General features: G+C 34.8%; 1 protein-coding gene across 1 annotated transcript in view; it reads left to right on the top strand.

Moving 5' to 3' along the window:
* LOC149806326 (RB1-inducible coiled-coil protein 1-like) overlaps nucleotides 1-15,202 on the top strand; it is a 102,017-nt gene that overhangs the window by 56,911 nt on the left and 29,904 nt on the right. The window contains exons 16-18 of the mRNA XM_089951634.1: nucleotides 510-898; nucleotides 6,972-8,992; nucleotides 12,120-12,245. Of these exons, the coding sequence (XP_089807760.1) occupies nucleotides 510-898; nucleotides 6,972-8,992; nucleotides 12,120-12,245 (2,536 nt within the window). The remainder of the gene's footprint in view (nucleotides 1-509; nucleotides 899-6,971; nucleotides 8,993-12,119; nucleotides 12,246-15,202) is intronic.

Genomic DNA, 15,202 nt, shown 5'->3' on the forward strand with positions numbered 1-15,202 from the left:
TTAAAGTGAGGTCTTTGAGGTCTTGTGGGTCTGTAATTTATCTGGTCTTGTTCTAGTGAGGGAACAGATTTGTCTTTTGTCCCAGAAGCTAACCCATCACATCTGATTAGATCCATAAATTCATTGTAGCAATTTTCTTTTTGTAAAGAACTAGTGTAATTCAGGTTTCCACAAAAAATTTCATACCAGAAAGAACTAGTATAATTCAGGTTTCCACAAATATTTCATACCAAAAAGAACTAGTATAATTCAAGTTTCCACAAATATTTCATACCAAAAAGAACTAGTATAATTCAGGTTTCCACAAATATTTCATACCAAAAAGAACTAGTGTAATACATGTTTCCACAAATATTTCATACCAAAAAGAACTAATATAATTCAGGTTTCCACAATATTTCATACCAGAAATCTGTATGTTTGCAATATTACATACATGAGATAGATGTCTCATTTGAGCTTTTGATTTTCAGATTATTTTTTTTCTTGCAAAATTTATTTATTTTCAGTGTTCAAGATGCTAGGGAAGTGTGGACTTTGGGAGACTTCAGAACAACTAAAGACTCAAGCGTTCAGTGGGTAGAAATGTCAGATCATGATTTGCTCCATGTGCCTTGCCCCAGCTCCATTAATGGCTCCGATATCGACATAATTCACAGTGAACATCAACTTACATCAATGGAGGGAGCTAGCATATCTCTAGTAGACCAGGTAGCAGAACTTGTAGAAGAGTCAGGACTGATGTTAAAACCAGACCTGTCAAAGTCAATAACCCTGGAAACAGAGTTTCCATTACCCAAGTGCCTGTCTGAATCATTAACACGGGAAATGAAGGAGGGACATCGAAAATCGGTTGATTTCACAGATGGAAATATTCAGAGGAGTTTTGAAAGCTCAGGTATGTATGCAGGTGTGTATGCGGGTGCAATACATTTGCAGGTGGCAGTAATCTTATCCATTTAAATTTTTATTCCAAACCATAAAAGTGGCAGGGGTGTATATTGTTACTTTGTCCATCCATCTGTCTGTCCTGTTAACCATTGCATTTAGGCCAGTTTCATTTAAAACTTGTTTAGTTTTTAATTCTGCCGTTCATAGACCAGAAAAGCTTATGGGGTGGCCTTTTGTCTGTTGTCTTATTTTTGTTGTATGTCTGTCCTTAAATAATTTCCCATGTAAAGTGTTCATTCTCTTGGGTCCTAAATGTACAGACATCTAACATGGCTGCAGTAGCAGCCATCTTGAAAATCTTATGACTCTACTCCTGAACATAGAATTTGCACTATAAGGCTTCTTATGGTGTCTAGTTGGTCCATAATGAAATCAATTATGACCACTTAGGTAGCTGTGAATATATATTCCTCCTGAATGTATGGTTGTATTAACTTAGGTTTTCACCGAAAGTATTCCAATGTCTAGTCTTAAATAAAACAGGTATCAATGTTGCATCAAAAATAGCAACCATAGCGACTAATTTGATCTGGTTTCAACACTCATCAGTTAAAAATGAAATGGTCTTATCTTGAATTCATGGAAACTCCTTTTTTTCATCAGAGCATTAGCCCCTTTAAGGGACTCTTGTATTTTCTGTTATTATTGTCTCCTCCTTTTAACTTTAGTCTCTTAGCCCCTCTTTGGGGCAGATGTCAAACTCATCCTTGCTTTTGTAAAGTTAAAATTTCCTTCGAGCTATTTATAGTGGCCAGACTCAAAAGAGGGAAAGATTAAAATCTGGACATGAAAAATAAGTGACTTTTAACCTCACAATCCTCTTTAAACCAAATCTCACCTTATTTACATTACTAGTTACATTTTCGTTGGGGGCCCCGAGTGGCAAAGTGGTCAAAAGCATTCATCGTTACAGATCACTGCCATCTCACCTCTGTTTGCGTGAGTTAGAGTCTTGGGTTCATCCAGTGTGGGTATGTGAGAAACTTGCCAGTAGCTTCTCTTGGGTTGGTGGTTCTTTCCGGGGTTTTCTGGGGTTGTTCCTCCACCATTTATAATGGCCACCATGTATAGCCTATCTTATGCTGAAAAATGGCGTTAAACCCTACAACAACATTTTCTTCTTGTGTCAAGTATCTTTGTCATGAAATGGAGTGTGTGTGTGTGTGCATATTTATTATCCCTTCTAGTTGCTGATTGATGTGTGATTTATGACTGATCATTCTTGATAAAGCTGAGTAGATTTTCATTCGTTATCATTTCTCACCAGACAGTATGCATTTAAGAAGAATATTATAAGGTAATATCCGATACAATTCAAATGATGCATATAGTGTGTGTATATATATATATATATATATATATATATATATATATATATATATATATATATATATATATATATATATATGTATATAATGAGACATCCTGTGTGTTTTATTACAGCTACACTTGTTTCTAACGATACATCCTGTGTGTTTTATTACAGCTACGCTAATGATACATCATGTGGATGATCAGATGTGTTATTCAGGTTGGAACTTGGATGTTATAAGAGTCTCAAATAGAAATCAGTTTTATGTAAAAATGCAGGTTTTCTTTACAGAAATGTTGATTCTGTTCAGTTCAGGCCAAAAAGAACTTTAAATAATCAGTTTTATACTGAATAAATGTTAGAAAATTTTAAGTACCCAGTATATTTAGATATACAGAAATGTATAGTTTATGCACATTAAATTTAGTTCAGACTGCATACCTTGACCAGACATTAAGATCATTGAAACCACTTGGTGAATTATCTCCATGTAACCAATGCATCACAGAGGACTAAAAAAGCACGGGGTGGGTGTATAAGGTGCTATTTATAGTACTTGTGTTAACTGAATGCAAAACTACAGAATATAAACATTCATGGTTTTGTTGTTTGTATGTTTTGTTGTTGTATATAGTACATTTACTCTAATATTGTATATAGTACATTTACTCTATTATTGTATATAGTACATTCACTCTAATATTGTATATAGTACATTTACTCTATTATTGTATATAGTACATTCACTCTATTATTGTATATAATACATTTACTCTATTGTTGTACATTTACTCTATTAATGACAGCTTGTGATCTAAGCATCGCAATATAACACTTGTATGGCAAATGTAATACAAAAGAATAGGATTTGGTATTATCACTATGCCAGCTTTATCTATATGATGGGGACCTCGGGTGGCTGAGTGGCCCTTACAGATCACTGACATTTCACCTTGTGTGGGTCTATGGCTCAGGTTCATCCAATGTTCATCCAATGTGGGTATGTGAGAAAGCTTTTGAGTAGTTTCCTGTGGGTTGGTGGTTCTTCCCAGGGTTCTTCTGGGTTCTTCTTCAACTAGATTTAGTGGCTGCGATGTATAGTCTATAATGTGCTGAAAAATTGTGTCAAACTCCTAACAACCAATGTAAGATGTCATTCCATAATGTATAGTGTGTAGTTTGGGCATAGGAAACAGTTGGCTATTTGGAGCTATGGGTATGGGTTTTACATTTTCAGTCTTTATTTTAGCAAGAAGAAATAAATAAGCTACCATTTAAAGATGCAGACCTGCCAACCATTACAGTTTTGCCATAAGTCTTATGAAAATTACCCTTAAAATATGGACTAATGGCAAATAAAGCAAAAACTACTGAAAAATTGTCGTTGCTGAAAAATCTGGATAATTGGTTCATCCGTGTTTGATTTGGGTTAGGGTTTCACATTAGAATTGGTAAAATTAATCTGGGAACCAGACTAACTTTACAGTAGCACCGCAGACACTTTAAACTGCACCTATTTGTTCATGCAAAGTGCCTGCATGATCAAACTGTTGGTTATAGAAATTTTTTAAAAAGTGGTATCCATCAAATGATGCATGTTTAAAAGGAAACAGAAAGTAAACCTCTTAAAAGTGTTAATAACCAAGACAGAAGAATAAAAAGGAACATTCATTCAGATTCTTGTGAATAAAAGCTGGAAGGGACACAATTATGTTTATTGGACATAACATGCAATATTTTAATTTGCCTAGTGGCGGGACATATGATTGCCGTTGTCACGTGAAATAGAAAAAGAATTCCAAGAATTATGTCAAGTTGAGGGGTAGTAACAAGCCATTGAGCTGCATAGGGCTTGGAAAACTACTAGTGGTAAATAAGGTCTACACATACTTTACAAACTTTTTAGTTGAATATAATGTTTATCACTGTTCCATGTTTCAAATACTGAACTTATAATTACATTTTACAGCTTTACAGTACCTTTTTATGATATTTTCTTACACCTTACTGAAAACTGGTCAAACCTATATAAAAAAAATTGATCTGCCTTACTGAGACAGATTTGTCATGGTTAGCAGGTCTGAAGGCTGTGTTAGCTGAAGATTGTCGTATCATAAGATGTTCAGATTAATGGGCAGATTATATGATTACTGTGATGAAATGGATTTGTCTTGGCCAGCAGGTCTGAAGGCTGTGTTGGCTGAAGATTGTCATATAAGATGTTCAGACTAATGGGCAGATTATATGATTACTGTGATGAAATGGACAGTCTTCATGGTCAGTAAATCAATATGTCTGATGACACAATCCAGGTCTGATTGATCAGTCTATATATTGACAGTATCCAAAGCCAATAAATTAATCTAGTTACAGTATCCAGGGTCAATTAATCAGTCTGACTAGTGATAGTAGCCAAGGCTAATTAATTAATTTATTTAGTGACAGAATGTAAAGCCAATTAATCAGTCAAGTGATAGTATCCAAAGTAAATAAACAAATCTAGTGACAGTATCCATGGCATATTAATCAATATATCTAGTGACAGTATTCAAAGCCAATAAATCAATCTAGTGACAGTATCCAAGACCAATTAATCAATCTGTATAGTGACAGTATCCAAAGCCAATAAATGAATCTAGGGACAGTATCCAGGGCCAATTAATCTGTATAGTGACAGTATCCAAAGCCAATAAATCAATGTAGTGTCGGTATTCAAGGCCAATAAATGAATCTGTCTAGTGACAGTATCCAGGGCTATTAAGTCAGTCTAGTGACAGTATCCAAGACCAGTTAATCAGTCTGTCTAGTTATGGTATCCAAAGCCAATAAATCAATCTAGTGACAGTCAAAAGCCAATAAATCAGTCTAGTGTCAGTATCCAAAGCCAGTTATTCTGTCTAGTGATGATATCCAAAGCCAGTGAATCAATATTGTGACAGTATCCAAAGCCAATAAATTAATCTAGTGACAGTATCCAAAGCCAATTAATAAATCTGTCTAGTGACACCTGTCTAGTGACAGTATCCAAGGCCAATAAATCAGTCTAGTGACAATATCCAAGGCTAGTTATTGAATCTATCTGGTGACAGTCTACAGAGTACATAAATCAGTGAATCTAGTGATAGTCTACAAAGCTAATAAATCAATGTTGACAGTCACCAGCCAGATAAATCAAGCTGTCTAGTGACAGTTAAAAAAGCCACTAAATCAAAATATCCATTGATATTCTACAGGTCCAGTAAATTTATCTCATGACTGTCTCAATGGTCAGTAAACAAAAAAATAATTATCTTTTGATTTTCTCAGTGGTTAGTAATGCTCATGACAGGATGAGTAATTGAATAGTGACAATTTACAGTGCTAATAAATCAATCTGTTATCATGTCTTTTCAGGATAATCTGACAAAATTATTTGCATCTAAGTCAGACAAACATGTGAGATTAACAAACATTGACTAATGTCCATGAACATGAACCAAATTGTAAATATGTACTATTAGACATTTCATTTTTTATGTCATAACACTAATCAAAAATAACAAAACATAATGTTACAGTAACAAACCTTAACTGTCATATATGATAAATATCCAGAATGTAGGGAATGAGACATCATTTAAGGCTAGTATGGTGTTACAAGTCTATGCTCTTAAATTAAGTAACAGAAAAGAGTGAAAAGCAACAAGCTTTCTAAAATTTAACAAATTATTTCCCTAGAATACAAAGTGAAAATGAAAGAAAAGAACATACAATATTGCAAATTAAATCCCAAAATAATCCAAGAATTACATACACAAGTTAAAATAATATAAAGTACTGAATAAAATGTAGTAGAAGTCCAAATTTAATCCAGAACTGGAGATAATGTGTCTGTGGGAGCTCCTAGGGTGTTGATGTGCCAACAGTCTTTTGTTGAATCACAGTAATATAATTCCAAGTTTGAATTCACCATAAATTCCAATGATTGTCTCTATCCAAGAATTTTATCAAAACATGTATTTCCAGAGAAAATAATCACTACAATTCAACAATTTGAAGAAATAAAATTCAGCCCAACTGGACACAACAAATAATACAACTTCAAAGTGTTAGATCTTAAAGCACAACTCAAAAACTCCTCTCAGTTACAAGATTATATAGTTCTCCACTTGACCTCAGGTCACAATTAGCATTTCCTAAAAACAACTTTTACCTAATGGAAAATAACCTTCTAGAATGATCCTGATGTTTACAAAATAAAAATATTAGTTGTTATTAGAAACCAGAACCTGGACTATGTCAAATGCACTAAGGAAATTCCAAAACCTAGACCTAGACCCAAATAAACACATTTACTTCTATTAATAATAATTCTGATTTTAAAACCATACACAAGGAGAATAATTTAGCTTTGTATTAGTTGGTTACAGAATAAAGTCAGTTCAGGTCAAGCAGAAATGAACTCAGTTTTGGACATGGTCAAGTCCAACATACAATTTTATGTTACAGTAGCTTGTAATGAAGTAACAAAACCCCTATAAAACCCTAACAAACTAACTATGCAAATTAAATACACATAACAGTGGGTCACGTAGCTGCATAAAATAAGTACAAGGTAATAGTGTCAGGTAAAACCAAAATAACTTTTGTTGCTGCTTAGCACCAGAAAGAAAGCATTTTAGATTTTGTAATATGATTTAATTTGAAATTTTAATTTTTGTTTCTTCAGGTGGTTCAGACAAGCTACAGAAGTCTGGTGGTGAGCAGGGTGGAAAAGGAGAAGGATCTTCAGAAAGTGATACCAAGACAACCAAGTCTTCCTCAACATGTCAGGTGGTAGAGGGTTCCACATCACAGAAACAGGTCACTGCATCTCCTGTGACTTCCCCAGATATAGAGACATCACAGGAGTTTACTACAGCGGATTTTTACATTGATGAATCAATGCCGTCATCCATTGGGGATTCTCCTCCATGCAAGGGCAGTATGGAAGAGAAGAAGGATCAAGCTAAAGCGATAATAGAAAAATGCCAGCAGTGTGATAAGCTTCAAACAGAATTGAAAAACACTCAACTTCGTCTCACTGCAGCTGAATGTAAAATTAAAACTTTGCATGAGATAATCAGTGATAAATTGAGAAATTTTCAGGACAATCTTAAACAGTTTGAAGAGAATGTTACCAGTGAAAAAGACAGTTTTTTGAAGCAATTTGAGGCAGTTCAGCAGAGCGTTGTATCAGCAGTAGTGAACTATGATTTATGGAGTGAGCAAACAAATAAGGAAAATATAGACAAATTAAAGAATGAATTTTCTAATATGAGAAGAATGTGGGAAGAAAAGCTCGGCAATGAATGTACCAAAACCACAACACTTGAGACACAAATTAAAAGCACAGAAGCCACATTGGTTGAACTTGAGCAAAATTGCAATAAAGAAATAGGAAGACTTAAGGATGAGAAAGAGCAGTGTGAATGTTCTCTCAGGGCTGAAATTGAAGAATTGAAGAAAGCTAGTGCACTTGAGTTAGAGATTGAAGTAGATAGAATGAGAGCAGATTTGGAGGAAAGACAGAAAGAACTTGAAAATGAACTTGAGGAAAAGGAGAAACAGTTAAAATCTATGAAGGACACTTTAGACAAGTTTAACATGGACAAAGTTAAATTGGAAGAGAGTCTGAGGACCAAGTTTCAGAAAGAAAAGGATCAGATTTGTGATATTCTTGAAAAGAATTACAAAGAGAAGCTAGAAACTGTAATTCAGGAGAGAGAAGTAATTGAAAGACAGCACAGGGAAATTATTGAAAAGATTACCCAAGGTCATGATGAAGAGATGAAAAATAGGTTGATTCTAGTGAAAAAGGAGATGCTGGAAGAAAGCAAAAAATCCCTGGATCTTATGAGAACAACATTGACTGAGGAACATACGAAAGAATGTCTGGAACTGAAACAGAAAATCTCAGAGGAAAAAGAAAAAGAAATTTTATCCATAAAAGCTGAACTTGATGCTAAACATGAGCATGATTTGTCACAGTTGGTCTGTACTTCGAATGCGGATAAAGAGGAATTAACAGCTAAGCTAGAGCGGTTTACAAAGCGACAGTATTCAGATTTTCACTGTCAGACTGAACCATCATCAGTATCTGAGATAAATTGTCAGACTGATTTGACATCCTTGTACCAGTCTGAATCTCAAATTCAGACTGAGGAACCACAAATTTCTGAGACATACTGTCAAACTAATCAAACATTCTTGAACCAGTGTGAGACTCATGCTCAAACTGAGGCAGCCGGCCAGTGTCAGATTTCCATGCAGACTGAAGCACTTGATCAGATTCAGACCTCCTCTCAGACTGAAGCTGGAAGCAACAGCTCAGTTCAGACTAACACCATTGAACAATCACCAATGTCTATTCAAACTAGTATTGTTGAGCAAGCACAAATCTCTGTTCAGACTGAGATAGCTTTATCTCAGACCAGTGCCAGCCAGACTGAGGCATTCCAGATATTGGAGACATCAGTTCAGACTGAGGCATTCCAGATATCAGAGACATCAGTTCAGACTGAGGCATTCCAGATATCAGAGACATCAGTTCAGACTGAGTATGTTCAGAATGAAACATTATTTGAAACAGATAATGCTGTTCAAACGGAAAATGCTGTTCAAACGGAAAATGCTGTTCAAACGGATAATGCTGTGAGTGGTTTGCCTCAGCACATGACAGAGATGCAAATTGTGGAAGAATATGAGAAGGTAAGTAATTGTTTTTACATGTTTTGTAAGACAGTATTTTTGCATTACGAGAATCTTTATTCCATTATTGTTTACGAAGTTATGGACATGGTCACCTTGACTTTGATTTGAATTACACAATTGCATGGTTGTATGTGTTGTAAGAATTGAAAGATGAATGATATTTGTTATTTTGAATGTCAATCAAGTAGTTTCTAGCTGTACTGGTGAAAGACCAGAGGAGCTTATGGAATGGTCTATTGTTTGTTATAAAGCTTATGGAATGGTCTATTGTTTGTTATAGCTACTGATTCCAGACTAGAGGATTGCCTTGAAACTTGAAACACGTTGATTCCAAGGTCTAGTTTGACATAAATCAAAATTATGTTTAGACATCAGTATGGATACCATAACACTCCTCCTGAAGTCAAGGATGGAGTTTTCACTATATGACTTCTTGTGATGTCTAGTTGGTCCTAAACAAAAATTTTGTTAATCTGATCTCCGATAGCAGCCATCATGAAAATCTTTTTATCATTACTTTTGAACTGAAGGCCATATTGCCATGAGGTTTTTACCAGAAAACTTATTATGATGTCTTGTTGGTCCTACAAGAAATTGACTCTATTTGGTCATCTTGTTATTGTTACTCCTCTTGAATGGATGATCATGCCACAAAAAGACTTAAGACTGGTCATTCCTAAATTAAAATGGTGCCAATCTGATGCCCAATATGGCCACCATGGCAGCCATTTAGAAACTCTTGTTTTCACTCAAGAACATCAGAAATGTTTTAACATTCAGCAGTTACAATGAAGAAATGGTTTGATCTTGGATTCCTGGAAATTCTTTTTGGCTAGTGGAGAATCAGTCCCTTTGAAGGATTCATGTTCATGTTATTTCTGAGGGACTCGTGTCCTCTAAGTTGCTTGTTATTTCTGAGGGACTCGTGTTCTATATTGTGCATGTTATTTCTGAGGAACATGTGTTCTCAATTGTGCATATTATTTATGAACGAGGCCGAGTGGTCTAAAGCGCTCTCCGTTATGGATCACTGCCATCTCACCTCTGTCTGTGTGGGTTTGAGTCTCGGATTCGGCTAATGTGGGTATGTGAGAAAGCTTGCTCGTAGCTTCTCATGGGTCAGTGGTTCTTTCCAGGGTTTTCCCTGGTTCTTCCTTCACCATTAATACTGGCTGCCATGAATAGCCTATCGTGTGCTGAAAAATGGCATTAAACCCTACAACAACAGCAACAACAACAATTTATGAGGGACTTGTTTTCTATTATGCATGTTATTTCTGAGGGTCTCATTTCCTCTTATGTGCTTGTTATTTCTGAGGGACTCGTTCTGAGGGACTCATGTTCTCTATTGTACATGTTATTTCTGAGGGAAATATGTTCTCTAATGTGCATGTTATTTCTGAAAGAAATCATGTTCTCTGTTGTGCATGTTATTTCATGTCTTTGTAACAATTTCAACTAACTGCTGTTCTGAGAGCCTGCAAGAAAGAAAAAATAACATCCTAAATTTCATTCTCTGTTCATACTGTTAAACAGTTCAACATAGCTGCATCCTATATTTTAAAAAAGAACATGATATTAAATGGGTTATTATTTTAAACTCACTTATACTTTTTGTATCCAAATTTAATTAAATTAAAGTTGAAACATGTCCATGTAATTTTCATTGTGGTCAGATTACTTCCCAGATAAATTCTTTAGGTGGTTTAGAAGGGCTCCTTCATTTTACTGTGTAATCAAGAGTTACTGAGCTCCATTGCCTAGACAGGAAAATAGCATTGGCATTCATTGGGATTTTTAATTTAAATCATCCAAAATGCAAGACACTAAAATGCCATTTATATATAATTAGATTTTGAGTGCAGTGTTTTCATTGTGACTTGATTGGGGATGGGTGCAAGTGGGTCATTAATTCTATTTTTAAAAATTGTTTTTGCTAGCTTTATTAAAGCATTTAGAGATGTTTGATTTCTATCCAAAATTATTCAATGAATATTCAAACAGGAATACTTCACATTCATTTCAGCTCTGATTAACCATGCATAACCTGATTAACCATGCATAACCTGATTAACCATGCATAACATATACCCAGGTGTTAATAACAACATATTCCCAGGTGTTAATAACAACATATACCCAGGTGTTAACAACAACATATACCCAGGTGTTAATAACAACATATACCCAGGTGTTAATAACAACATATACCCAGGTGTTAATAACAACATATACCCAGGTGTTAACAACAACATATACCCAGGTGTTAACAACAACATATACCCAGGTGTTAATAACAACATATACCCAGGTGTTAATAACAACATATACCAAGGTGTTAACAACAACATATACCCAGGTGTTAACAACAACATATACCCAGGTGTTAATAACAACATATACCCAGGTGTTAACAACAACATATACCCAGGTGTTAATAACAACATATACCAAGGTGTTAACAACAACATATACCCAGGTGTTAACAACAACATATACCCAGGTGTTAATAACAACATATACCCAGGTGTTAATAACAACATATACCCAGGTGTTAATAACAACATATACCCAGGTGTTAATAACAACATATACCCAGGTGTTAATAACAACATATACCCAGGTGTTAATAACAACATATACCCAGGTGTTAATAACAACATATACCCAGGTGTTAATAACAACATATACCCAGGTGTTAACAACAACATATACCCAGGTGTTAACAACAACATATACCCAGGTGTTAACAACAACATGGACCCAGATCTGTGCCAAGAGTGACAAGTGGTTTGAGTCTACTCTGTTTGCTGGCAGGTGTATATTAACATATAGTTGTGTCAGCTCTAATGGCAGGCCATGTTGATCTCATATAATATGCTGGCAGATCAGGATCTATGTTGTTATTCTACTGGTTCTTACAAACAGCATAATTCAAAAGTCACATGTTCTCAACATTGCCATTTCTATTCAGTGGTTTTCTTTTGTTATGTAAACAGTTCTACTGTGTTTTTTTTTTGTTTGTTGTTAAGTGAACAGCAAATCTGGGTCTGTTCTGTCTGACCTATAGAGGTTAATATGTCATCCTGCATTTCTTCTAAACTTCTGCATATTTTATCATTAGAAACTGAGACATCTCCAGGCTGTACATGAATCCATGACCAATGACTTTATTTCCAAGCTTGAGAAAGAGAAGGAAGTGTCGTCATCACTCAGGACCAGTCTAACCAATATAACTGCTGAAAAACAGGTAAAATTTTTATATTCCACAAGCAGCCTGTTACATTTAACTAATATAACTGTTGAAAAACAGGCGATATTTTATATTCCACAAGCAGTCTGTTACATTTAATCAAGACAAGTTCACCAGGGTTCTCAATAGATGAATAGTCTCTGGTTTTGATGCATAGAAAATTTAAATTTGATCCCTTTCTGTCACATGGAAATTCCAACCTGTGTGTATTTATGATGCACATTGATTTGGGCATCAGTCTTAAAATTACCCTTGATTTGTCTTTGGCCTAATTTCCTAAATTAAGTAAATTACATGGCATTACCACACTTCCAGTCTATATGGTTTAAATGACATGGCATTGCATATTACCACACTTCTAATCTGTATGGCTTAAATGACATGACATTGCATATTACCACACTTCCAGTCTGTATGGTTTAAATGACATGGCATTGCATATTACCACACTTGCAATATATATGGCTTAAATGACATGGCATTGCATATTACCACACTTCCAATATATATGGCTTAAATGACATGGCATTACCACACTTCCAATCTATATGGTTTAAATGACATGGCATTGTATATTACATTTTCAATCTTCATGGTTTAAATGACATGACACTGCATATTATTACACTTCCAATATATATAGGGCTTAAATGACATGGCATTGCAAATTACCACACATCCAATCTATATGGCTTAAATGACATGGCATTACCACACTTCCAATCTGTATGGTTTAAATGACATGGCATTGTATATTACCATATTTTCCATCTTCAATGGCTTAAATGACATGACACTGCATATTACCACACTTCCAATATATATAGGGCTTAAATGACATGACATTGCATATTGCCACACTTCCAATATATATGGCTTAAACGATATGACATTACCACACTTCCAATCTATATGGTTTAAATGACATGGCATTGTATATTACCATATTTTCCATCTTCATGGCTTAAATGACATGACACTGCATATTACCACACTTCCAATATATATAGGGCTTAAATGACATGACATTGCATATTACCACACTTCCAATATATATGGCTTAAATGATATGACATTACCACACTTCCAATCTATATGGTTTAAATGACATGGCATTGTATATTACCACATTTTCCATCTTCATGGCTTAAATGACATGACACTGCATATTACCACACTTCCAATATATATAGGGCTTAAATGACATGGCATTGCATATTACCACACTTCCAATATATATAGGGCTTAAATGACATGACATTGCATATTACCACACTTCCAATCTATATGGTTTAAATGACATGGCATTGTATATTACCACATTTTCCATCTTCATGGCTTAAATGACATGACACTGCATATTACCACACTTCCAATATATATATAGGGCTTAAATGACATGGCATTGCATATTACCACACTTCCAATATATATAGGGCTTAAATGACATGACATTGCATATTACCACACTTCCAATATATATGGCTTAAATGATATGACATTTCATATTACCACATTTTCAATCTTCAATGGCTTAAATGACATGACACTGCATATTACCACACTTCCAATATCTATAGGGTTTAAATGACATGACACTGCATATTACCACACTTCCAATATATATAGGGCTTAAATGACATGACATTGCATATTACCACACTTCCAATATATATGGCTTAAATGACATGACATTGCATATTAACACACTTCCAATATATATGGCTTTAAAGACATGACATTTCATATTACCAAACTTCCAATATATATGGCTTAAATGACATGACATTGCATATTACCACACTTCCAATATATATGGGGCTTAAATGACATGACATTGCATATTACCACACTTCCAATATATATGGGGCTTAAATGACATGACATTGCATATTACCACACTTCCAATATATATGGGGCTTAAATGACATGACATTGCATATTACCACACTTCCAGTATATATGAGCTTAAATGACATGACATTGCATATTACCACACTTGCAATATATATGGCTTAAATGACATGACATTGCATATTACCACACTTGCAATATATATGGCTTAAATGACATGACATTGCATATTACCACACTTGCAATATATATGGCTTAAATGACATGACATTGCATATTACCACACTTGCAATATATATGGCTTAAATGACATGACATTGCATATTACCACACTTGCAATATATATGGCTTAAATGACATGACATTGCATATTACCACACTTGCAATATATATGGCTTAAATGACACGACATTGCATATTACCACACTTGCAATATATATGGCTTAAATGACATGACATTGCATATTACCACACTTGCAATATATATGGCTTAAATGACATGACATTGCATATTACCACACTTGCAATATATATGACTTAAATGACATGACATTGCATATTACCACACTTGCAATATATATGGCTTAAATGACATGACATTTCATATTACCACACTTGCAACATATATGGCTTAAATGACATGACATTGCATATTACCACACTTGCAACATATATGGCTTAAATGACATGACATTGCATATTACCACACTTGCAATATATATGGCTTAAATGACATGACATTTCATATTACCACACTTCCAGTTAAGAGGGTTTATAGACTAATTAGGTGGATACAGTTTTCAATACTGACTGGGTAGGATGTGATGCTACATGTCTGACTGGGTGGGATGTGATGCTACCTGCCTGTGGCATTATGCCCCATTACTAGACATCACTCTAAACTGCCACACTACAGACATTGTAATGATATGACTGAAACAATTAAGCTACATTAAAAATCCAAATCACACCCACCCTAATGTTTGTCATGCAGTCTTGTCCATCCATTTTCTAAGCATCCATCCATAACCTTCTAACCCATCCATTCATCCATTTTCTAATCACCCATCCATAACCTTCTTACCCATTCATCCATAACC

This window comes from Sinohyriopsis cumingii, chromosome 1 (assembly GCF_028554795.1).
Source record: "Sinohyriopsis cumingii isolate HCF-2022 chromosome 1, ASM2855479v2, whole genome shotgun sequence".
NCBI classification, from domain to species: domain Eukaryota; kingdom Metazoa; phylum Mollusca; class Bivalvia; order Unionida; family Unionidae; genus Sinohyriopsis; species Sinohyriopsis cumingii.